The 24,845-nt window shown below is 34.7% G+C and overlaps 1 protein-coding gene across 4 annotated transcripts; it reads right to left on the bottom strand.

Annotated features, from left to right (window-relative positions):
- Nucleotides 1–733: 733 nt before the first annotated feature.
- On the bottom strand, nucleotides 734–24,366 carry SULT1E1 (sulfotransferase family 1E member 1). Of its 4 annotated transcripts, none has more exons than XM_070261653.1 (9): nucleotides 24,227–24,366; nucleotides 23,374–23,481; nucleotides 18,538–18,699; nucleotides 16,609–16,734; nucleotides 15,456–15,553; nucleotides 11,681–11,807; nucleotides 9,922–10,016; nucleotides 3,778–3,958; nucleotides 734–1,879 (listed from the first exon to the last, which is right to left on the bottom strand). In XM_070261653.1, the coding sequence occupies exons 2-9, from the start codon at nucleotides 23,435–23,437 to the stop codon at nucleotides 1,767–1,769; spliced, it is 966 nt and encodes a 321-aa protein (XP_070117754.1). In that variant the 5' UTR covers nucleotides 23,438–23,481; nucleotides 24,227–24,366; the 3' UTR covers nucleotides 734–1,766.
- Nucleotides 24,367–24,845: the final 479 nt, after the last annotated feature.

The raw sequence follows: 24,845 nt of genomic DNA, 5'->3' as shown, positions 1-24,845 counted from the left end.
AATTGTATTTGAATTTTAAGCTGGATCCCGGCCCCCTTCTTTCTCCAAGGAAGTTACAGGAATTTCAGGACAAGTTGTGGGAAATGTGATTGGTCCAAATTTCAATCAGGTCAACTTTGAAAATGTTGGTTTACTTAGAACTAGAGTCAGAAAGATACATGAGTTTATTCTTATTTAGTTGTACGTGGGCAACATCAACTATGAATTTTACAAAGGACAAAATTAAAAAGCAGTTATTATACATATAATGTTAAATGAAAAAAATCATGAAAAAATAGATGTTTAAAAAATAAGTAACAATTGTTGCCTTCTGAGATCGAGATTCTACTTCCTATCCCCACCCCAACTGAATCTTAATTGTTTTCAAGACTCTCCAATATTTGTACAATGCATAACTACATTACATTTTTTAAAAAACAATAGCTTTGATTCTGAAAAATTATAATTATTGAACAGGGTTCTGAGAAATTCCTTAGACTTTTATCCAAACAGTAAGAAAACAAATCATGTCAATTTCTCCCTAGATTTGACCCCTTAGTTTAGGAAATAAGGATGTAATAGTTTCCTAAGACCCTAGTGAATTTTTCATGATCCTGTGTGTCTTCTAATTTAGACAAGGAAGCTTTGACCGTTACTGTAAACATAGTATAGAAGGAAAATCAAAAATAGAATACAGAAAAATAGGAGATATAAGCTAAAACAACGTTCTATAAGTAAAAAGTAATAATTCTTCTTTTGTTTTTCCTTTATTTTATTGGCAAATATCACATTCTTTAAAACTTTAGCTTACAGAGCTTACATTCATCACATTGTACATAAGAAAGAAGGAACATTAAAGCATAAGTATTTCAAATTTGCTAAAGACATTCAAGCACGAATTACACTCAGTTTTCATTTTTTATTTTGTTGCTGAGGAAGATTCGTATTGAATTAACATCTGTTGCCAATTTTCCTCTTTTGTTGCTTGAGGAAGATTATCCCTGAGCTAACATATGTGCCACTCTTCCGCTATTTTGTATGTGGGTCACCACCACAGCATGGCTGACAAGTGGTTTATGTCCGAATGTGGGATCCGAACCCACAAATGCAGGCTTCCAAAGCAGAGCTTGCCAAAATTAATCACTATGCCATGGGGCTTGCCCCTATACTCATTATTTTTAGGCATTATATAATGTAATGTAATGTATATAAAGACTATTTATAGACATCTTGAAATCAGCTCTTTTATGTCCAAAATTTACATTAGACTAAGGTAAATTCCAATATAGACACTTTGCAGAAAGTGAAAGAAAATAAGTAAGGAAATAATAAGTATAGTTATGCCCCCAAGTTTATTTGTTCTTTAGTTCTTTCTCCATAATTTTCAAAGCCCATGTGCAGTTATTAATACATAGATATATTTACACATATATCTATATATAAGTATATGTATATATCAGATGTACTACTAAATGGAAAGAAAGGTAATCACAAAAATAAAGAAAATGAAATTCTTGGTTATTTTTAATGAGACTGACAACTCAAACTATCTGTGTGTTTCTACATCATTATAGATTCATGTAATATTTGAAAATAAAAGAAAGAACCAAAATAAAAAAGATAACAGCAAGGAAAACATTCTTGTTTTTTATATAAAGATCTCAAAAACCCTGTGAACCTGATCCTAATTGTTCACATGATTCCTTCTCTACCAATCTAAACTTTTAAAAAGTTGAAGAATGATGGAGGAGAAAGCTTTAACCTCAGATATATTAAGAAATTCCTTTTTAGATCTCAGTTTGTAATTTCAATGTAGACCCTTTCATTTCCTGCTCATAGTGTGTGTCAAATTTCTCATTCAGGGCCACTGTAAAGTGATTCTTCCAGTCTCCCACAATCCCTGTAACAAAAGAGAAAAAACAGTAAATATGTCTTCCAGTCAGAATCATGAAATCTTCTAATATTTATCACTTTCTTTAATCTAATCAAATTGTGTTCTTGTACTTCTCAATTATAGAAATAGAATGTATACCATAAATAATATATATTTGAGTTCACAAAGGATATATCCTGATCGCTAAAAAAGAAAAGAAAACAAACTGCAAATTTCTTTCTTTGATTCTTCCCTCTTATATTTTACTTAATTTTTCTTATCCAATTTCCTGTGAAATGTTGGACCTCCTAAGATGAGATCCATGTTTTACCCACTTCCAAGACATTATCATCTTCATGCTGGTAACCCTCAAATCCAGACTTATATCTCCATATCCAACTGCCTACATGATAGTGCCACCTGGATTGCATACAAGTATCTCAAATTCAACTAGTTCAAAAGTAAATTCATGTTCTCCCTCACCAAATTGTGTTTTCTTTGTGCACTTTTCCATAACCTGGTTAATGGCAACACCAGGTGTCCAGGCATAAACTTTGAGGTTGTCCCTCAACCACACCATCTAACTCTTTCTTCATATTCAGACTTCCTTCATATCCATTGCCTCTTCCATTTCTGCGGCCACTGACAGAGAAGCTTCTCAGTGTTTCCCACCTGTGCTAATATGATAGTCTAGCAGGGCCTTCTCTTTTGCTTTCCATCATTTCCAACATTACCCTGACAGAAGAAAGTCACCTGTATTTTAAATTAGTCAGTAGTTCACTTGCCTCCTTAGCTCAAGGAGCTCTAAACTTTCCCAATGAAATAAACACAGAAGATAGAAAATGTACGTCCTGAGGATTGGGTAGAGTCTGAGCATATAGCCGGAAGCAGCCCTTTACATGCATGACAACTATTTTAAGATCATTGTTTCATCTTAAAAATACATGTGGATATTATGGAAAAGGAGACTGAGATAATCTGAGAAGTGAATAATTAAAATATAACCTGCACGTTAACTCTCTTTTCAGGAGCTCCCTGTTTTTGCCCAGAGTCAGGTTTGTTTTTCCCATTATTTCAAAGATCCCTGACCCTCTCACTGACAATTGGGTTCAAAGAACAAGATTTTCTTTGTCCTATCTCTGCTTCACATATCAGTAAGCCTGGATGTCCCAATACTCTGCATCTCCTCCACGCCTTTGGGTTTATAAACGGACTATATCTATTCAGACCCCGCCGCCTCCTAATAGAACGTCACCTCATTGTACTTTGATGTTTTAGCTAAACAGACTTGTATTTGCCACTATTTGCTTTGAAACTTAGCCTTTTTTCAAGAGGTTTCTTGAGATATAACTGATATACAAAGAACTGTGCATATTTAATGTGTACGATTTGATGAGTTTTGACATTTGTCAGTCTTGAAAAGTATCTGCCAGTTGGTCAAGGAAAAGCTAAGTGTTCTAAGCTTGTTTCATCATCTCAAAATGAGATAATAATAGAAGCTTTCTCCTGAGTCTCTGATTATAATTTAAAGAGAATTAGAATTGTAAAATTATCTATGTTTATGTAATGTATATGGTGCAGCATCAAGGCACAAAGGCTTAGTAAATGAAAGCTAGTAGAGTGTGGTATTAGTGCTGGTGCTGAAGTTGGGGTTGCTGCTGCTCATACTTAATGTAATGTGCTGCATATATTAAATAATCAACGAGTAATAGCAATATATTACTAGTATTACTAGTAGTACTAATGTTTTATGCCTCTCTAGAACTGGTAACTAACTCAATAAAGAGAGTGCTCAAAGGTCAAATAGCTCTGAAGAAAACAAGCTGGGTTCACAGGCATGAATAGACCTCAATAGACATTTGCCTATAACTATGTCAACTTGCGAGTTCCTATAACAATAGAGGCAAATAATATAACTATCTCACCTTTTCTCATGAAGGGAGATATTTTTTGGTTCATGATTTCATCTGGTAGCATTGTGTAATTGGTAGATGGATTGTTCTTCATCTCATGGAATGAAGTATGTTGTACAATCTTGTCCACAAGCTCCTCTGATGGTTTCCTTCCCAGAAATTGCATTAATTTTATCACTTCTCTTTTGATATCCTAGGGAGAAAAATTATTTTGAAGACTCCATTACTAAAATTGAATACATTACTATTTGAATTTAAAAAAAGAGAGAGAAAAAAAATCTTTCATTTTTCCCACTGGTAATGGAATTAGGCTTCTAAAGAGGAAAAACACCTCCTGGGGAAGTGGTATTCTTTTTCTTTGAGGAAGATTAGCCCTGAGCTCTCACCTCTGCTGCCAATCCTCCTCTTTTTGCTGAGGAAGATGGGCACTGAGCTAACATCCATGCCCATCTTCCTCTACTTTATCTGTAGGACACCTGCCACAGCATGGCTTGACAAGCGGTGCATAGGTCCGCACCCAGGATCTGAACAGGCGAACCCCAGGCTGCCAAAGCAGAATATGTGAACTTAACCCCTGTGCCACCAGCCCAGCCCAGAAGTGGCATTTTTTTAACTTCTCTAAGGATAATTTTCCTTGTTCATATGATGGACATAAAAGATACTTCAATTATTGTTAGAATACTAAATGAGTTGATGTTTCTAAAATATTTATTGTTGTCCTTGAGGCATACTACATGCTCAATAATATAATCTATGAATATTAATATACTCTTTCAAAGACTACAGTTCCCTGTGAAAGACCAAGTTTTGGGGTGAAAATACGCAGACAGCTTTCGGTTTTCTCCTAATCTACTGGGTAATTAGTGAGAAGCAAAGGAATCAGAAGGATTAAGAAAAGATGGGAAAAAGCAAATACTCAACATAAAACATCAGATTTATACAAACTATAGCTACAAACATCCCCATCTCTATAACTTCAATAGTGTACCCTATTATCCAGTTAAATCCCTCAATGCAACCATTCACAAAACCAACTAAAACGCTTATTTTGATGTTTAGTTCCCTCTACACAGAATACTGTTCTCAAGTTCTCTAGCCAATAAATTACAGCTTGTCTGTCAGACTTCAGCTTAAGTATCACCTTCTTTGGGATGATTTCCTTGATTATTCCAATCTGAGTTAGATAACCCTATATTTGTTCCCATAATTTTCCATATAAATTTATTGTACCATTATTCTCATAATTTTTAAATTTATTTGTCTGTCGTCCACAAAAAAAGACCATTTCTCTACATATACTCTTTGATAGACGTAATATTAATTTATAACATTACATAAATTTCAAGTGTATCCCCTTATATTTTATCTTCTGTATAGAGTACATTGTGTTCCCACCAAAAGTCTAGTTGCCATTCGTCACTGTACATATGTCCCTCTTTACCCCTTTCACCCTCCCCCTCACCTTGCACCTGGCAACAACCAATCTGTCTTCTGTATCTGTGTGTTTGGTTTTCGTTTACTTTTCACATATGAGTGAAATCATATGGTATATGACTTTCTCTGGCTTACTTATTTTTCTTAGCATGATACCCTCAAAGTCATTCCATAGCATTGCAAATGACAAGATTTCGTCTTTTTAGAGTTGAGTAGTATTCCGTCACTCCATCTTTATCCATTTCCATCAATGGGTACTCAGGTTGTTTCCAATTCTTGGCTATTGTGAATAACGCTGCAATGTACATCAGGGTGCCTATATATGTTTTCAAGTCAGTGTTTTCATGTTCTTTGGATAACTATACAAAAGTGGAATAGCTGGACCATATGATAGTTTTATTTTTAATTTTTCGAGGAATCTTCATACTGTTTTCCATAGTGGCTGCACCAATTCATATTTCCATCAGCAGTACATAAGGGTTCCCTTTTTCTGCCTCATCTCCAACATTTGTTATTTCTTGTCTTTTTAATAACAGCCATTCTGACAGCTGTGAGGTGATATCAAAACAGGTTTTGCTTTGTGTTTCCCTAATAATTAGTGATGTTGAACATCTTTTCATGTGCCTGTTGGCCACCTGTATGCCTTCTTTGGAAAATGTCTGTTCAGATCCTCTGCCCACTTTTTTAACTGGGTTTTTTGGTTTTTGTTGTTGAATTGTATAAGTTCTTTGTGTATATTAGATATTAACCCCTTATTAGAGATATGATTTGCAAATCTCCTCTCCCAACTAATAGATTGTCTCTTTGATTTGTTGATGGTTTCCTTTGCTGTGCAGAAGCTTTTTAGTTCAAAGTAATCCCATTTGTTTCTTTTTTCTTTTTTTCTTCTGGCCTGAGGAAATATATTTAAAAAATACTGCTAAGACCAATGTTAAAGAGCATGCTACCCACGTTTTTCTTCTAGAAGTTTTAGGTCTTATATTCAAGTCTTTAATCCATTTTTAATTAATTTTTATGCATGTTTTAAGATAGTGGTCTACTTTCATTCTTTTTTCATGTGGCTGTCCAGTTTTCCTAACACCGTTTGCTGATGAGACTTTTCTTTTTCCATTACATGTTCTTGGCTCCTTTGTTGAAAACTAGCTGCCCCTAAATGTGAGGGTTTATTTCTGGGCTCTCAGTTTCATTCATTTCATATGTGTGTCTGTTTTTCTGCCAGTACCATGCTGTTTTGATTACTATAGCTTTGCAGTGTATTTTGAAATCACAGAGTGTGATACCTCCAAGTTAGTTCTTTTTTCTTTGAATTGCTTTGGCTATTCAGGGTCTTTTGTTGTTCCATGTAAATATTAGGATCTTCGTTCTTTTCCATGAAAACTGCCATTGGGATTTTCATAGGGATTGAAATGAATTTCTAGATTGCTTTAAGTAATATGGAGATTTTAATGATGCTAATTCTTCCAATCTATGAGCATGGAATGTCTTTTCATTTGTTTGTGTCTACTTGGATTTCTCTCAACAATGTCTTACAGTTTTCAGTATACAAGCCTTTCATCTCCTTCATCAGACAATTTTTATAGAATCTCTACATTTTAAAAAAATCTTAGTTCTCTCTCTTCTTCTACCTACATCATTTTTAGATTTCAATCTCACTAATTCTCTCTTCAACATGATCTGCTCTATTTCCAATGATTTCTAATGTATTCTTCATGTCATTTATTGAGTTCTACAGTTCAAGGATTTGTTTATTTTTGGAAATTTCAATCTCTCAGGTAAAGTATTTCTTCTGTTCATTAATTTTATTCTTAAGCTCATTGAACTGCCTTTCTGACTTTTCTTGTAGCTTATTGAGTTTCTTCAAGACAGCTATTTTGAATTCTTTACCAGTTAGATCAACAATCTTCCATGACTTTATTTTTGGTTTCTGGAGAATGTTTCTTTCTATAATGCCATGGTATTGTGGCTTTTGCTTGCTGAGTTATTTCTCTGTGGGCACATTTACTGTAGAAAACACATCTATTTAGATATAGTTTTGATTCAAGATTTTGAACTGCTTGGAGATTAGAAGCTTTTCTTTTATTTTTCAGTAGATGGCTCTATTGTGCTAGCTTTTGGTTTCTCTTACCTGAGCTGCCTCTTGCTACATTTGAGGATCTGCATATCCCCCCCTGCACAACCTTTGTATTGCCACTTCTCTCCTCTTGACCATCTGCACTGTTGGGGCTTGCTGATGCCTTGTTGCTGGTGTTTCTGTAGTTTCTGGCTTTGCCACAGAGACTCAGGGATGGCAGACACTCTAGCAGTATCCAGGATCATCTGGTTCAGAAGTGCCACAGCCCTACTGGGGCAGGGAGTGGTGGGGAGTGAGCTTGATAGTCAGGGCACCATCTCAGCTTTTGTTCCTTACCTTGTGGTCACAGGTTCCAGCTGAGGTTGGGCTGTAGAGTCCTGTATGCATGTCACCACTGCTACCAGACCCCTGGCCAAGGCTGGGGTCTTTGATTATGGGCTTTCCCCCTCTACTCTGCTTCCCACTCCAGGAGTGTCCACAGCTGGCTGGCTGTAGTCACACACATGCCTCTGCTGCTGCCCACCAAAATCTCTGGGGTTGAGAGCATCTGGCTTAGTCACTGCAGCCAGTGATCTAGGATCCTAGGCTGTGCCTCTGCTGTGCCCCAATTTAGCATTCTATGTGTGCTCCAATTCACTGGCCTTTGTATGTATCAATGTGTGCATCTTTCTGGCATCCTGTTGCCTTATGCATTGTAGGCTTGTCAGATTATGGATGTTATATTGTAGATTGAAGGTGAGAGATAAAAGAGTCCTCTCACACCTGCTTGGTGATGATATCATCCTACATACAATGTCAATATCTTATTTTCTTTCTACTTGATACATTGTAGAAACAAAAGAAAAGTAATTTATTCATTCTTAGGCTCCTTATTGATTCAACTGTAAAGATAACCTGAACATGGTCATTATTGACCAAAATAGGGAGCGAATGGACATGGACAATTTGAAGAGGTGAACTGGTTAAATTAACTAAGAAATTTTGTTTTTGTGCCTTTCAAATTTACTGTCTTCAATATTCTAGTTACAAAACACAATGTGCAAAAATTATTGTGCAAAAGTGTGAACAAGACACGGATATTGATTCCTTTCTTGGTGCTAATAAAGAATGAACATAGAGAGGACATTTCTCATCTCTTAATGAAGGGAACCAGTGTTTTGTCTGTTTTTAAAAAATAATTTGATATGTGTACCTATGTGCTTTAAAGAATAAAAATGAGTACAGCACCCCTTACCTACTATCCATCTTATGGAATAGAACATTCAAAATTTGTTGGGTTCTTCCATGGGCAAGTTTCAAATTGCTTTTCTTCCACTCTCCATTCCCATTCCCACAAACAACAACAGCAACAAAACCTATCCTGAAATTGATCTAATCAATCTTGTGCTTTACTTTATAGTTTTCAAACTTTTATATGTATCCATAGACAACATATAGCTTGGTTTTACCCAATCGATGTGCATATTTGAACTTTATTCCTTTTCATTGCAATATAATATAATATTTAATTATGTAACAATAATATACATCATATCCTGATTCTTGAGTTTATGTATATTTGGGTTGTTTCCAATTTTTATGGTTATGAAGAATGCTGCTATGAAGACTGTTAACAGTACATATAACCTAATTAACACATATCAGAGATTCTGAAGAGTATATACCTACTAGTAGAATTTCTGAGTCTTAAGTTACGTGCATGTTTACCCTTCCTAGATAATGACAAGCTGTTTCCACAATATTTGTATTTTTACTCTTCTATCAGCAGTGTGTTACTTCTCCCTGATGCATTTCTTGACTAATATTTATTATGGTCAAATTTTAATTGCTGTCAGTCTTCTGGCTATGACATGACATCTCACAATGATTTTTATTTTGAATTACTTATTACTAATGAAGCTAAAGAAAACCTAGATTATGAGGAAATTTTGATGTCATCATACTTTTGCATAATGCTGTGCCAGCATTCTCTTTACTCTCTCCTTCTGGAAGTTCGAGCTGATATATGTGGGACCTTATTACTCTATCCTACATATCTATTATTCTCTTTTCAAAGTAGTCTATTTGTCTCATGTGGCACATTCTATGGAATTTCCTCAGCTCCATTTTATGTATAAGTAACCATCTCTTGATTTTCTAATTTTAATGTTTTTTATTATTTTAGAAATTCTATTTTGCTAATTTTTTTAATCTGCCTTGACAATTTTAGTAAGATATAGTTTCTTTGTAAAATTTTTAATTTCTTCATTTTTTAAACATATTAGACTCAGTTATTTTATAGTCCTTATCTGATAACTCCAACATCTATAAATTTGGAGTCTTGTTGACTCATCCTGTCCATTGTGATTCCTTGTTTGTATGTGTTTCTGTGTGTGTGTGTGTTTGTTGTTGATGTTTTGTTTTATTTGTTTTATGAACTCAAGTTCTCTCAAATTTTATATCTGGTAATTTTTTGAGACTTGGGTTTAAATGTATTCATTCATAGGAGACTTTTATTTACTAGTTTCAAATCTGTGCCAAAGTATCTGCATTGTTGTAACTTTTGGAGGTGGCTGCATCATTTATTTAAAGGCAGATCTTTGACTCTAGAGTGTTGTCAAATGCTACCATGTTAGAAATTACAAGTTGCCCATATGTTTTCAGCTTCTTACCTCCTGCATGTCTTCATAGAAAAGAAATAGCACATGTGGCTTCTTTCTCTTTTCCCACCAAGATTTTGCATGTCTATACCAGGAACCATAAGGAACTAAAATTAGAGATAAAAACAATGCAAAGGCATAGTATCATCCTTATACAGCTTGAAAATGAGTGTTCACACAGCAGTATCAAAAATAAATATAAATAAATGATCATGGAATGAAAACTAGAGATCAGACACACAGCTTAAGCAAATTTCTCTGCAGAAAGAGAGGCAAAGTATGTTGAATAATCCATGTACTTTCATCATTATGACCTGGTTTATGACACCGAGGAAAAGTAAAGGAAATTCTCTTTCCATCAACTTGCTTCAGGGCTTATGAGAGCATTTTTGAAAATGATATGTGTGTGCATGTGTGCGTGTGTGTGTGCGTGTGTGTGTGTAAAATCAAGCTGTTAGTGAAAGGAGTTGAGTTAGTGGAGCTATCAACATTCTTATCATCAGAATTCAGGCCAGGTCTCAAATTGACCATTTACAAACTAGCCTTGGCAACTGAAGCTAGTTAACTATATAAATTTTTGTTATGCTATTTCAAGCTTAGGTGGTAAACGATATTTTCTTCAAGGACTTTAGTATCATTCTGACTCTAAAAAATTGGAAGATTTTGAAGATGATCTCATATGACCAAATGCTCTCTCTTCCTTTCTTTTCTCTTATCTTCTTGCATGTATATCCAAATGTTTCACCCAATAAAAAGCTGACAGAATAACATCATAATGTGTAAGTTAAAGTATTCTGGTTTGCATTACATCATTGCATTTCTCTTCTGTTCTTTGTCCTTATTGACAATTTTCTTTACAGAAAAAGTTATGTAATGATATTTATGTGGTCTTATTCATCTGTTTTATAGAGGTGCAACATTATTTTTCTCTGCCTTACAATGCGGGTTTTGATGATGTTGAGGTATATATTTTATTCATGATGATTTAGCATAAATTTTTCCAACATGTAGCAACAAACATAAAGTACATACATCCTACTTTTATTTAGTTAATGTCATCTACCATGGATATAGAAATGGCATTATTATCATTTTTCCTTACAATTATTACTACAGGATCAGAATGGCCTTCTTTAGCTAATAGTAAACTCTCCTCTATACTTTCTTCCTCAAATCTAAATACTCAGGTGTTTTAATATGGAGTTAACTAAAAAGGAAAAATCTCCCAGAATTTCTGCTCAAGTAACTCTGTACTATTCTGAAAAATCTAGTTGAATCATTTAGACTCTACACTGCATAGAATGAGTAAGAACTTTGTAGATGTTCAGAATTCTTTATGAATTCTGGTCTCATGTAGCACCTGAAATTTTTCAGGAAACAAATGAGCATTCTCTTTTCTTTTTTCCTTCCTGCTTGCTCAATGGAATTTAATAGCATGTTGTGGAAGAATTTACTAATAAGAAGAGATAAGAGAGAAAATTTGGGCCTGAGTTTCTGTCTTATGAAAATTTGTACTTCCAACTTCCAAACAGACTTCTATATATTTATTTTTAGGCACTGAGCTAGAGTGTCCAGGTTTTGACATTTGACATCCATGTCCGGAAATCCTATGCTTGCTCTAAAATTCAAAGGCTTCTAAAACTTCTGTGTATCAATGAATGATCAGGGAAGAAATTAGACCAGGACAGACAAAAAACATTTTTGCTCAGAGATGCCATTTGTCTTGTATCGTTTGCCTTGAAAGAGTTTAGAGAAAAGAAGCTGTTCTTACCTTCTCCATCCATGAATTTCTCCACAAACTCTTGAAAAGATCCAGGATGTGGATGCCCAGCTACCATTAGAAAGAAATAATAAAAAGAAACAACCACGTCCTTGGCATTCCGGCAAAGATAGATCATCTAAGAGAATGAAATCATATATTAAATCACCTATTTTTTTTCAAATGTAGTTTCATCAAGATTTAAAAGGAAATCATTTGTGCTTTCAACTATAAATATACTATAATGCATTATATATATATAATACATATTCATTGTAGAAAGTGTAAAATATATAAAATTATAAAGAAGAAAAGTTCTTTAATAACTTGAAGTGACAGCATCTTTTGTAGTGTTATTCAAAGCCAGTTCTCACTTTTCATTTTCATGCCACCTTCAAATATAATACCTTATTTACGCATCACAAATTCCATTGATATACATTGGACCAGATCAATTATTATCCCAAATTTATAACTGAAGAAACTAAACCAAAGCTGAGTCAGACTAGATAATTGACAATAAATCAATGAGAGTAAATGATCTGATAAATCATTACGTCAACAATAAAGTCCTCTGGTCTTTATTCTATACCACCATTCTACATACTAAAGAAAAAAATGTCCTGCTGTTTCCTCGCTTTCAATCTTGGGGAAAAATACATTTTTATGAGGGTCTATTTAAACGCACATTGATCTCAGTGAAAATATAATCTTCAACAACACCTTGCTGAGTTTCCATTTTACACATAGAGGAAACACCAATAAATTAGCAACAGGAAGACATTTTTTTTTTAAGTTGCTAGTTCTGACACTAAGTTCTATCATCTTGCTCAAAGCACCAAACATTTTGGACCTACATTTTTTTATGCATTAAGCAAGTGAACTGGGTCAGATCTCTATAGTTTCTTCTGGGTCTGGTACTTAGAGCTGCAGGAAAAGATCTGGAACCAATCTCTGATATCCCAGTGGTCTTCCACATCTGCCCTCAGGCGCCTGAGCAACGCGATGAGGGAAAGTTGCTCGTGATCTCCACTGTTTACCGAATACGACTAAGCTCACTAAATTTGTCTTACTCAAGTCTCTACATTTTCAAACAATTTTAAAGAAATCTTCCACGTTATTCTGAGAAGTATGGCTCTCATTTTTAAGGTCTCTCTATAAAATCTTTTCATTATTCCAGAAAGAAAGTGATATTTCGGTTCTTACCAAAGCTATCATTAGCCATATTGAACTTTTCCAATCTTATTTACAACTCTCCCTTGTTCTTTTTGCCTATTAGCTGAATGGAATTCTTTGCTAATATATTCATGAATATGCTTCAGAATTTTCACCCTTTGCCTTTCTTCATGCTATTCTTTCTGTCTTGAATATTCTCTGCATCTCAAAATACTACCCATACTTAACGCTTGACTCCAGATCTTCCGTGAAGATTTTTATTCTGCCACTTGATGGGGGTGGGGGAGGGAGCAAAATCAATCCCTCTTCTCATAAAATCCCATTAGTTTATCTCATCTACATTTTGGCAAATCCTATTCCATATCTAAAACTTTCTATTGCACATACTGTTCCTGCTTTCAAGGAAAATGTAGTTCTTTCTTGAAGATATGATTTTCCCTGTAGCTCTCTCAAGTCAAAATTGCTAGCTTACCCACATTTCACTTGAAATCATAATCCATCTAAAAATCCTATACTTGAAAGATTCCCTTCCTGGGACAGTGAATCCATTCCTCTCCCAGATAAATTTCTAAGCTTGTGGTCATTCCCTTGCTTTAATTGAAGATTTGAACACCTGCCTTGTAGTATTACTCTCCATTCCAAATCCTGTCATCGTCTTGTGTAATTTTAGTATCTGCACGCATGATCCCTCTGATTCTCTGTGCCCTTGTACTCATTGATCATTGCTTCTATTTTGCTTCAGTCAACCACTTTTATAATCAAATTGCGAATCTTGTTAGTACCCTTAAGGTTTCACTTTTGAAGACTTATCCTGGAGCCTCACGTTTTCTTCCAAGAAAATCCTGCTCCCTCCTTCTTCCTTATCAGTTATTCCCAATATACCTCAGCTGCAGCCACTCCAAGACCTCAAATCTCTTGGTCTCAATTATTTCTCTTATCTATAAGCCTATTCCATTTTTCTTCACTTTCTTTTTTTTCTTTTATCACTTTTATTTTCTGGTCCATCACTCCAAACACACTTTTACTAATAGTCTCAATCCATTTGTCTTCTTATCCTCTAGTGAATCACCATGGAAATACTCAGATCATTAATCCATCTAACTGTTTTCCTACACTTTGATTATCTCTGAGATGATAACCAGTTTTGTGAAGACTGAGAAGATGGTAAATGTATGGTATCTCTTTTCATTTGAAAAGTAAAGGGGTAACATCAAGGTTACAACCCATTCTCCAAAGGAAATAAAGTGACTTGGTCTAATCTCTTGAAAAAATGGCAATGACACTTTTCCATGAAAATACATGAATGGTAGTTACTAATGAGTAAACGGTATTTAATTTATGTATGGATGATTTCACCAGGATATATGTGGTCTAACTAGGATTGCTTATGATAAAAGCAAAAAAAACAAATAAGAAACATTGGAATCTTCAGAATTTTGGATCGCGGATCTCCAGAAAATGTCAAATACACCATTAATATCAGAGTAAAAAATGAAAATATTTCATGACTGTGATAAATCCCCTTTTTTGTTACTAATGGGTGCACACAATACTTTAATATCTCATAGGTATAGTATGGGTCATAGTGTATCCTAAAAATGCTGGAAAGGGCTTAAGAATAGCATCAGTGGTCCAAGACTTAGTGTTTTACCTGTACTTTGGGATTACATGTATCATTATTTCTAAGAAGCAAAACTGATCATGTCAATCATTTGCTTAATATATCTATAACTCCTTATTATCATCAAATAGAGTCCAAACATCTTAACTCAGCTTCAGTGTCTGCTGTAATCAAACCCAGCTTCTCTCTCTTCACTCATCCAGCCATATGTACACTCAACCTCCCAGATAAACTGAACTGGTTTCACATTCCCACCTTGGGTTGCATCTGAGATTGTATACACAGACGCTTACACATCCTTCCCAACTCAGCTTAGATGTTACTTGCTTCTGGATGCCTCCCCTGCCGTCAGTGTCTGGGCTAAAATTCTTCTCTTACTTGACCTATGGCACCTCCTGCAGTGGACCTCTCTTTCTCCAATGGACCATGTGTCCATGAAGACAAGGATTGCATGTGTCTTGTTAATTGTTACATTGCTGATACGTGGTAGACACTCAGTAAATAATTATTATGTGATGCTTGTCTGGTTGATCTTTGTCTAGTTTGTCTGCATTCCTCACAATGCCACACACAACAGTTTGCAAAAGGAGTACATTCAATACAATCAGTACTAACAATGAATACAAAAGTAGCTACCATTTATTGAGGTGTTTAGAATATGCTGGGCACTATGTTAAGCACGTTACAAGTATTATATCATTGAATCTTTATAACAACAAGATGAGGAAGATGCTAATCTTATCCTTCTTTTACAGATGAGGAAACTGCAGCTTAGAGAGTTTACCTTTTTTTGTTTCAGAATTACCTAGAATTGGCATTGAAATCTAGACTCTGACTATACTATGATCTACATTTATTAAATGTCTGTGGATTCAATGAAAGAATAAATGAACAAGTGTGGATAAGACACAGTTAAGATGTAACTTGACTTGATCATTCTAAAATTTTTTTGAGTTGGTTGAAGTTCTAATAATACTTGACTCTGGTTACCTTACAGTTCTTTTCCCAAAATGAGCCTGGAAGAAGGTCAGCTGACAGATGAGTCTTCATTATTCTAGGAGATGCCATCTGTTTCAGTTGTTTTACTCCTGATTTTTGAGAAATTAAAAGTAAGACAACTTCAAAAATTATAAATATTTATAAGAAATTTACAGATATTTAAAAAATAAAAGTAACGAATATTCTATATTCTATTCATAATAATACATACTGTGATGGGAGTTTTTATAGAGAAAATTATACACAAAAAATAAGATCAAATAAAATTTCACCAATTTGGAAAAATCATTATTAACATTTTGGGAAGCAGTCTTCTATACAAATATTTCTCTGTGCCGGATTCACAGCCATCCAAATATCACACACACAGATGGAGTTTTTAATATCTTCTAATTGCCTTTTTCTTAAGATATTGTGCTGAAACTACAATGCCAAGAAACACATGATATCCTAAAATTTTTAATCATTTCATAGTGTTATTATATCTCTTTTAACTTTTCTTTTGTTGGTTAACATTTTTTGTTTCTAATTTTTCATAATATTAAAAGAATCTGTGACAAATATCCTTTTGTGTATATCTTTGAAAATTTCATGGATATTTTCCTAGTTTTTAAAGTGTTATCATAGTCAACCCATAGAGAAATAAACAGTCACACATTACTAGGCTCTGCTGAAGGCATGTAAATACTATCCTTATTCACTGTATTCCAGACACATGCTACACCATAAACTCTGTGAAGATTTAAATTTAGAGGCCGGCCAGGTGGTGTAGCAGTTAAGTTTGCATGTTCTGCTTCTCGGTGGCCCGGGGTTCGCCAGTTTGGATCCCGGGTGCGGACATGGCACCGCTTGACAAAAACCATGCTGTGGTAGGCATCCCACATATAAAGCAGAGGAAGATGGACACGGATGTTAGCTCAGGGCCAGGCTTCCTCAGCAAAAAGAGAAGGACTGGCAGTAGTTAGCTCAGGGCTAATCTTCCTCAAAAAAAAAAAAAAAAAGATTTAAATTTAAATTTACAACTTTCTTGTGTAGAAGACATAATATTTATTTCCACTCTTGTTTACAGTCTCTTTCCTTGTATAATCTACATCCACACCTTGAAACATATGTATACAACTTGTAAAATCAACTTAAACATTACCATTCATTACATCTTCTTTTCTGCATTCCAAGTAAGGTACTCGATTAAATATGGCATCTTCTTTGCACTTTTCCACATCACCCTCTTTATAGATCATGTCTACAATTTCACTAAGCCAGGTTGTGCCTGTAAAAGTTAAACAAACCTGAGTCTCCCACTAACCATGCAGGGCTGATGACAGGACTAGTGGATTTGCCGCTGGATTAAGTAGGAAGAAACCAATACGATATTATTTGAAAGATATCAGAATAACCAAAGGACTCTAGAAATATTTCCTCTAATATTTAATCTTATAGGTCCCAAAAATAGCTTCAACAAATAAGGGTGAATATTGTAGTAAGACACACCTTTGGTGAGAGTCCAAATTTGTCCATGATGGATTGCGATATTATACAAGATGTTAACAGTTTGGGATGGAAATTTTTGCATCAAAATAAAGGAGGCTTGAATAATAATGATGCATTTAAGCATGGTTTCAACTATAAAATTTACTGATAGCTGCTTAGGCCTCAATTTGAATCCTAGTTCAGAAGATGTAGAAAAGAACAAAACTGGTCTTTGCCCTATGGTGGTCCAAGGCCCTTTGAAGAGCCAGAAACAATGCTCAATAATTGCAACACTTTTTATTTCTTAAGATTTTGTAATACGGGTAGGCACAGGGATTTAAAGGACTGCAAAGGAGGAACATTTAACTCAGTGTGCTGCTGCTGCTGTCACGTTTCAAAAAGAAATGCCATCAAGAGAACATAATTGAGCTCAGCCTTTACAAATTACTAGCATAAGTTCTTAACTTTGTGAGGTAGAGAAGGATTCTACCAGGCAGAAAGACTGTTTTGTTTTGTTTTTTAATCAAAGGTCAGATACTTGAAAATAGTATAGTGGTGAGGAAAAGAATTGGAAATAGATTATAAAGCCTAAATCAAAGAGTCTACCCGAAGAGATGGGTGGGGATGAGGCTACAGAGGCAAGCAGAAGGCAAACATAAAATGCCTTGTAGTTCATACTAAAGAATGCCAGTTGTTTCTAAAAGTTTTGGAAAGGCACTGATGTACATTAAGCAGGCGGATGAGATTATTGGGGATATGTTTTGGAAAGATTGTTCTAGTGGGAGAGAAAATAAAACATTGGAGTGAGGGGTCAATAAGAAGGGATGCAAGAGACCTGTAAGAGACTGATTCTGAGACATGGCTATGAGACTAAATGGGCAAAACATCTTGATTGATTGAATATGGGAAATGAAGAAGCAAGAGGAATTGAATCTGGAATCGCCCTCAGGTTTCTTCTTCAGATGCTGACATTGATCCAGAAAGAGAAGAGAAGTGGAGGAACAGCTTCAGAGTTAGAGTAGTCAAAGACATATGCAATGTTTGACAAATTTAAGTACTAAATGGAACAACCAGATAAAGTGGTCTAGGCTGGACCTTCCTAATTTCTAAAGGTCTACGATTGTAGGACTCCAGAACTTTGATAAACAGTTGAGCTAATCTCAGGAAAAAAGATATTGCTTAAAAATGGAGTTCGAGAGAATGACTTAAAGAAGTGGAGCTGGTTAGCTCAAAAGAGATTTCTTAAATCCGTGAAAATTGCTTATACTTTGTCTACACAATAATGACGATAGTGGCATAAATTAGAGTTGGTAATTTCAAATTTTAGTTATTGTTCTGTAGTCATTCATATATATTACATAATTTTCTAAAGTGGGCAATAATACCCATTTGCCAATGGGCTGCTCAAGTTATAGCACAGATGTGGTTTTATAATAGAGTTATCCTATGCCACTTCCTATGTCTGTATCAAAATCACTATACCTATCCTTATTCAATATGGAGAATGGGTATGGAAGAAATAAACAGCTTAATATTTACCATGCAATAGGTTTGTCATTTCTGGGTGAAAAGGGAACAACTTTCACATAACAAGGAGACTTACCAGATTTGGGATAGGTGGCAATGACAAGGTCATCTGGTCTTGCTTCGAATGCCTCCACATCATCCCAAAATTCAACAAAATCTTTATACATTAGAATTCCATGGATTCTGCCAAAGTATGAAGAACTGTCAAATTTGGAAGAATCCATCATACAGTGGTACACTGAAAGAGAAAACATATATTTTCCACTTTGTATGTACTTTAAAATGTTTTAATATTAATAATAGCTCTGAATATTGAGGTCCTCTTGAGAGTGTAGCATTTCTTAGCTGTTGAGTATTTGGGTTAAAGGCATATTAAAGAAGTATGTGACATATTCTTGGTGCTTTAATAGTTTCTCTTCCTATTAAGGAGATAAGTCTAACATAAAAGAATAATAAAGTACGAGACACTGTCAAGTAAAATGTTTAAAACTATCTACAGAATGTGTGATACGTTTGTATTATCATGTTTATAGACAATATTTATATATAATAAATTCCAAGATGAATGAAAAAGACAGAGCCCTAAATTTCTATGTCAAAATTGAAGGGGCATTTAAGAAGACTAAGAAGTTCAGAAATACAGCAATATTTGACAAAGAATCACTTTGATTAATTATGTATACATCAAATAACAGTAAAGATTAATGGCCATATTTGATAGCTATTACCAGAGCTCAAAGTCAGAGTTTCTGTATTTCCTGAATATGTTTCATTAAGTGAAAAAGTTAAAATACTTGATGAGTGTATTCAAAGAAGATGAAATTGATGACACTGTAAGGAATATATCTAAGACATGGATCCTTGAGAGAACAGAAGTTTCTTCTGGGACCTCTGACATTTCTTTTACTTCTCTCTCTCACTGGATCCGTAAATTAGTGGACACTGCCATTGAGTGAGTTGTCTGAAAATTATAAGATTACACAAGATATTTATCATTTGATAATTCAAATCCTGATCCTGTGACAACCCACTTCATGTTCATGACTAGTCATAGAATTTTTAATTAAGCAAGTTTCCTTCCTTGGCTTTCAACTCCTTTCACTCTTTTTTTTCCAAACTTACCCCTTTCTGATTTTGTGATATGGCATCTCAACAAACTTTGTCCTTCTTTGGTATTAGCCTTTCTAGATCTCCCTTTTATCCACCCTTGCCCAAAAAGCTGCCTGGTAAGTTGTCGTACATTCATACATTTGTGACAGGTGCAGCTTTTATTGTCTTTTTCAGAGAGTTTGTATTATAACAGGAGCCTCTTGGAGGCAACAGTTCTAGTCTCCTAATGTATTTCCTTTAATACAGACAATCCCAATCCCTGAGAGAGCACTGAGAAGACGAAATGAAATTAGTAGATACTGTAACAAATTAGTAGAATTAAATTAGTATTAAATTAGATCAAATTAAATTTAAATCTAATTTAATTTGATTTAATTTAATTTAATTAGAATTAGTAGAATGAAATTAGTAGATACTATACCCAAAGGAAGAAATATCTGATGGTCAAATTTTAGGAAGGTAAGTGACTACAAATGAAACCAAATAGACCCTTGACTTATCCTGAAGGCTTCTTCTGATAGTGTTTTCCTCGCTGCATTTCTAGGCTGCACATTACAGATGAAAACATTCGCATAGTACCTCCTTACTCTCCCTCACCAACACGTGGCTCTCAATGCCATCGATTCCATTTTCATTATTTTCCTCTCTTTCTACCTTTATTGTCACTGCCTTAGTTCAGAACCTCTCCAACTGTTGGTTGAATATGAAAATAGTGTTCCAACTGGCCTTCCTGTAAAAAGTGCATTTCTCCTCTTTCTACAACCAGCAGAAGAAGGAAAACAGATGTTATTTACTAAGCACTTACTTTGTGCCAGACTTGAAAAGTTTTATTTTACAATCTTATTTTCATGTTATAAAATTCTGTGAAAAAGCAGACAATATTCTCAGTTTGGTTGTTTGTCCTGTCCCAGAATCCTTGAGGACTGACCATATTTGTCTTACTCTAGGAAGGATAAATATGCACATATTTACACACGTTTGTAAACATGTACATGCAAATATCCTTATTTTCGACACATAATTGTTGACAAAGTTAAATATACAGAAAATGAAAGTGCTTTCTTTATTCTAATCTCAAGAGATAATTACTCCTAATAGTATTACATTTATTTATCCAAATATTTAAATATTTATAGAATCTATACACATGTATATAACAATTTGTATTATATTTTACATTCATTTTGTCCTTTATTTTTTCACTGAACTACATAATGTGAATATATTTTGGTGTTGATGTGTAAATTCTATCTTTATTCTTATAAATGACACACAGCAGTCCATACTATGGATGGAACATAGATGATACAATTCTTTATTGTTGGAAATTCCTGTTGTATCCAACTTTTTTTGGTATAAGTATCACTGCAATGTCTTCAGCATATGTCTTTCACACTTATCTTTACATGACAATGGAATTGCCAAAGTAACACACATACACGTGGAAGATACAAATTTTTTTTAACAAACCAATGAAGATTGTAACAATTTTACAGTCTATGAAATTGCCTATATTTTCACATCCTCACTAGGACTGGAAACTACTTGTTATAATCTTTCATGATTGAAAACTTATTTTTTTAGGGAGCTGGTCCCATTACCTAGTGTTTAAGTTCAGTATGCTCCCCTTCAGCAGCCCAGATTTGGTTCCTGGGTGTGGACCTACACCGCTCATTGGCAGTCATGCTGTGGCAGTGACCCACATGCAAAATAGAGGAAGATGGGCACAGATGTTAGCTCAGGGCAAATATTCCTCAGCAAAAAAATAAAAAAAATATATATATATATTTTAAATCTGCATTTTATAGACATTTTGTAATTTTCCTGTTTTTATAGTTTGTAAGTTTTTTTGGGGGGGGGAAGATTAGCCCTGAGCTGATATCTGTTGCCAATCTCCCTCTTTTTTTGCTGAGGAAGTCTGACCCTGAGTTAATATCCATGACCATCTTCCTCTGTTTTAAGTGGGACGCCTGCCACAGCATGGCTTGACAAGCAGTGTGTAGGTCCACACCTGGGATCCGTGAACCCCAGGCAGCCAAAGCAGAAGGTGCAAACTGAACCACTGCACGACCAGGCCAGCCTCTATAGTTTGTAAGTTTCTTGGTTATTTTATTCTATTTGATCCATTTTGCCCATGAGGAGTATTGCTTTTTCCTAACTTATTTAAAGTTAGTAATTTATTACTGATTTATATATTGATAGTATCTATAGTTTTTTTTGTGTTATATTGCCAGTTATCTTTTAACTTTTTTAGTGGTGTTGTATAGAAGTTTATTATTCATGTAATAAAATGTGTCAAATTTTTGCCTTATGGTTGGTATGTTTGCCTAAAACTTTAAATATGCTCATTTAATGAGAAATACATATGTGTTAAAAGTTTATGCATTCATATTCATTTAGATGATTAATATGTACCTGGCAGAGAATATGGTTATTAAGACTGTGGGCTCTACAGTAGGCCCTCTTGGTTTAAATCTTAGCTCTGCTATTTGAAGTTGTGTGATCTTGGCAAATTACTGTAGCTCTGCTCTGCTCCATTTTCTCATCTACTAACTGAGGATGAGAATAATTATAATTCTTACAAAAAACAGTTATTGAAACTTAAATGAGAGGATAAGCCTGACAATTATAAATGCTTAATAAGTGTAAGCTTATCTTGTTATTATGCCAAGTCTGTATGATAATGCAGAGGAGCCAGTCACTTTAAAGTCACTCAGTAACAGTACACATTACATGGCACTATCTCTGTTCAAAGCAGGGAAATATTTGTTCTCAAAAATTCTGAAAAGTGAGTTTCATATATATAAACTTATCTGGAGAAACTTATAGTCAATAATCTGTTTTCTCACTGGAGAGGATAAAATCTATACATGTCCAATCTGATTTTTCTCCTGTTTGTTTGCTTCTCTAAAGTTCTCTGGGACAACCCAGCATGACATTCATTTCATTTTGGTCCCAAATTGCATACCAGAAAGAAGGTACAATGAAAGATTTTTTCATTTGTTTATTTGTTTTTAACCAAAGAATGGCTTAACATGTGTTTTGGAAACCACACATTGACACTAGTCAAAGTTGCTCTTACCAAAAAGGAAAAGATTCCCAGTCCCTGAGGACAAACTCAACTCTTTCCAAACCTCCCTCGCTGGTAAATCAGATGCAATCTCACCAAAATGATGAAATTTTCATTAAAAATCAGTCTTGCTGATAAATCGGCTTGTTTCCCAAATCTTCTCATTGCTCTCAGAAAATAGATCTTTCACGAGAAGCAATGTGTATGAAAGACGTCGCTTGCTCTGCCTACTGATTTGTTTATTCACGTGAACAATTTTTCTTGATGTTTTGCCCACTTTGTAAGAATTCCCTTATAGTCAATTGGGAGCAGCTGATTTATCGTTAAACAATTGGCTGACTTCTGGCATCCCTTTCACAGTCAATGTTGGTCTGACTTAACCTAGGTGTCGTATAATAAAATCTCTTTCTTTGTTTAACTTCCTTTGGTAAATTATCTCATATTACAATGTATAGATTCACCCTCTAGCTGCTCTCTTCTTTCTCAAAGGTATAATTCATCTGAAATTGTTAATTTCATTTCCTGAGTGTGTAGATTACTGTTGTCTAGAAACACCAACAAAAAATTGTTAAACTGTGATTCATAAATTCAATTGAATTAAGAAATCTTTTTTCTTCTTTCCTTTCTCTTTACTTCTTCTTTCCTTCCTCCTTTTCTTTCTCCTTTTCTCCACCTTCCCTTCTCCATCCCCTAATCTGCCTTTCATCCAGCAAATGCTATGTGAGTGCTTACCTTGTTCGCAGGAGCAGAGGTAAGTGCTGAGATACCACAGTGAGTACAGATGCATAGGGCTCATTGAGTCCTCACTGTCTTGGACTTACCTGGATTAGGGTAAAGTGGCTGAAAAAAGAGAATATCCTTTTGTGCATCTTTCTATCTATATTCAGTGCTATGTCACAAAGTAGATGCTTCACAAATACTCGTTAAACTTAATTGTTTGATCAAATCCTTCTGGGCTTTCTAGTTTTTACTAGGGACTCTGAGATAAAATAAGTACCTTCCTGTCAATGCTTTACCAAGCACTTGGGCTTCTCCTCTTGTTTATTGGATGCCTCCCACTTAAAAGTAACAATAGTATTTGCAAGGCTGCTGGTAGTAATAGAGTGCTTCTGACATATTTCACAAAAGTGAACACGAGCCTAGAAGCCAGTCTCCACTCTGTTTCTACCCTGCTAGCTTTGTTTCCTCGTTGGTAAAATGGAGACCATGTCTAGCATGCAAGACTTGCAAGGCAGCCTTGATACTGTCTATGTTAAAACTCTTTAAAGAGCAAAGTACTATATAAATGCAAAACGTTATTTTTAATGACAAAAGAGTGATTAAAAAGGCTTTAATGCTTTACATTATTAAGTAACTAAAGTTATAATATTGATTATATTATAATCAATAAAGTTTTAATATTGATTATAAGATTGATAAAGAATTTATTCTCTCTATATTTCCTTTTTTAACAGCTTTGTGCTATATAATTTGCATTCTATACATTTAGATAAATGTATAATCTATCTATTATACATATAAATGTATAATTTAGATAAATAGATAATTTAAACATTAATATCAACAATAATAATAAAAATACAACCTGTCCAGATGATCCTGTGAAAGAAACTTGATGGTCCAGTTTAGTTTTCTTAAAATTCCCACTCAGGTTGTGAGCTGCAAAAAGTTTTAAGACCACTTGCTCCTTTTGAATGTTTCTGGTGAGCTTTTATTCTGAATCCAGAGAAGGAGGCAGAGTTTAATTTGAGGGGTTTGGCTTTCTGGAGCATGTGACTCAATGGAGTAGAACAAATATGGATACACACCTGCAGATACATTTAGCCACGCTGAGTCATGCTCATTCATACAGAGATGTAGAAAGCCTCTGCTGTTATTTTTCCTTCTTGGCTCATAATCAAATTCCTAAATTTGCCAATAGCCATCAGTGTGTTGAAGACAGAGAGAGGGGAAGCTAAGGTGACAATGAGGGAGAAAAGATTTGAGACAAAATAAAGAGAGCTCGGAAAGGGAGAGTCCCTTGCTCCTTCACTGATGAATGATAAAATGGGTGAGGTACCTTCAAAAGAATAACTTGCTTGAGGAGTTAAAGGAGACAATAAAATGACAGGGAAGAAGCAGGAGGGCAGCAAGGACCCTGGATCAGGAGACCCGGCTCAGTTTACTGAGACCTGTCAAAGAAGACTTTGTAGTACTTGGTTGTG

The sequence above is a fragment of the Equus caballus genome, chromosome 3 (assembly GCF_041296265.1).
Source record: "Equus caballus isolate H_3958 breed thoroughbred chromosome 3, TB-T2T, whole genome shotgun sequence".
NCBI classification, from domain to species: domain Eukaryota; kingdom Metazoa; phylum Chordata; class Mammalia; order Perissodactyla; family Equidae; genus Equus; species Equus caballus.
Note: the sequence above shows the minus strand (reverse complement) of the source record. Positions and strands in the feature narration are given on the sequence as shown.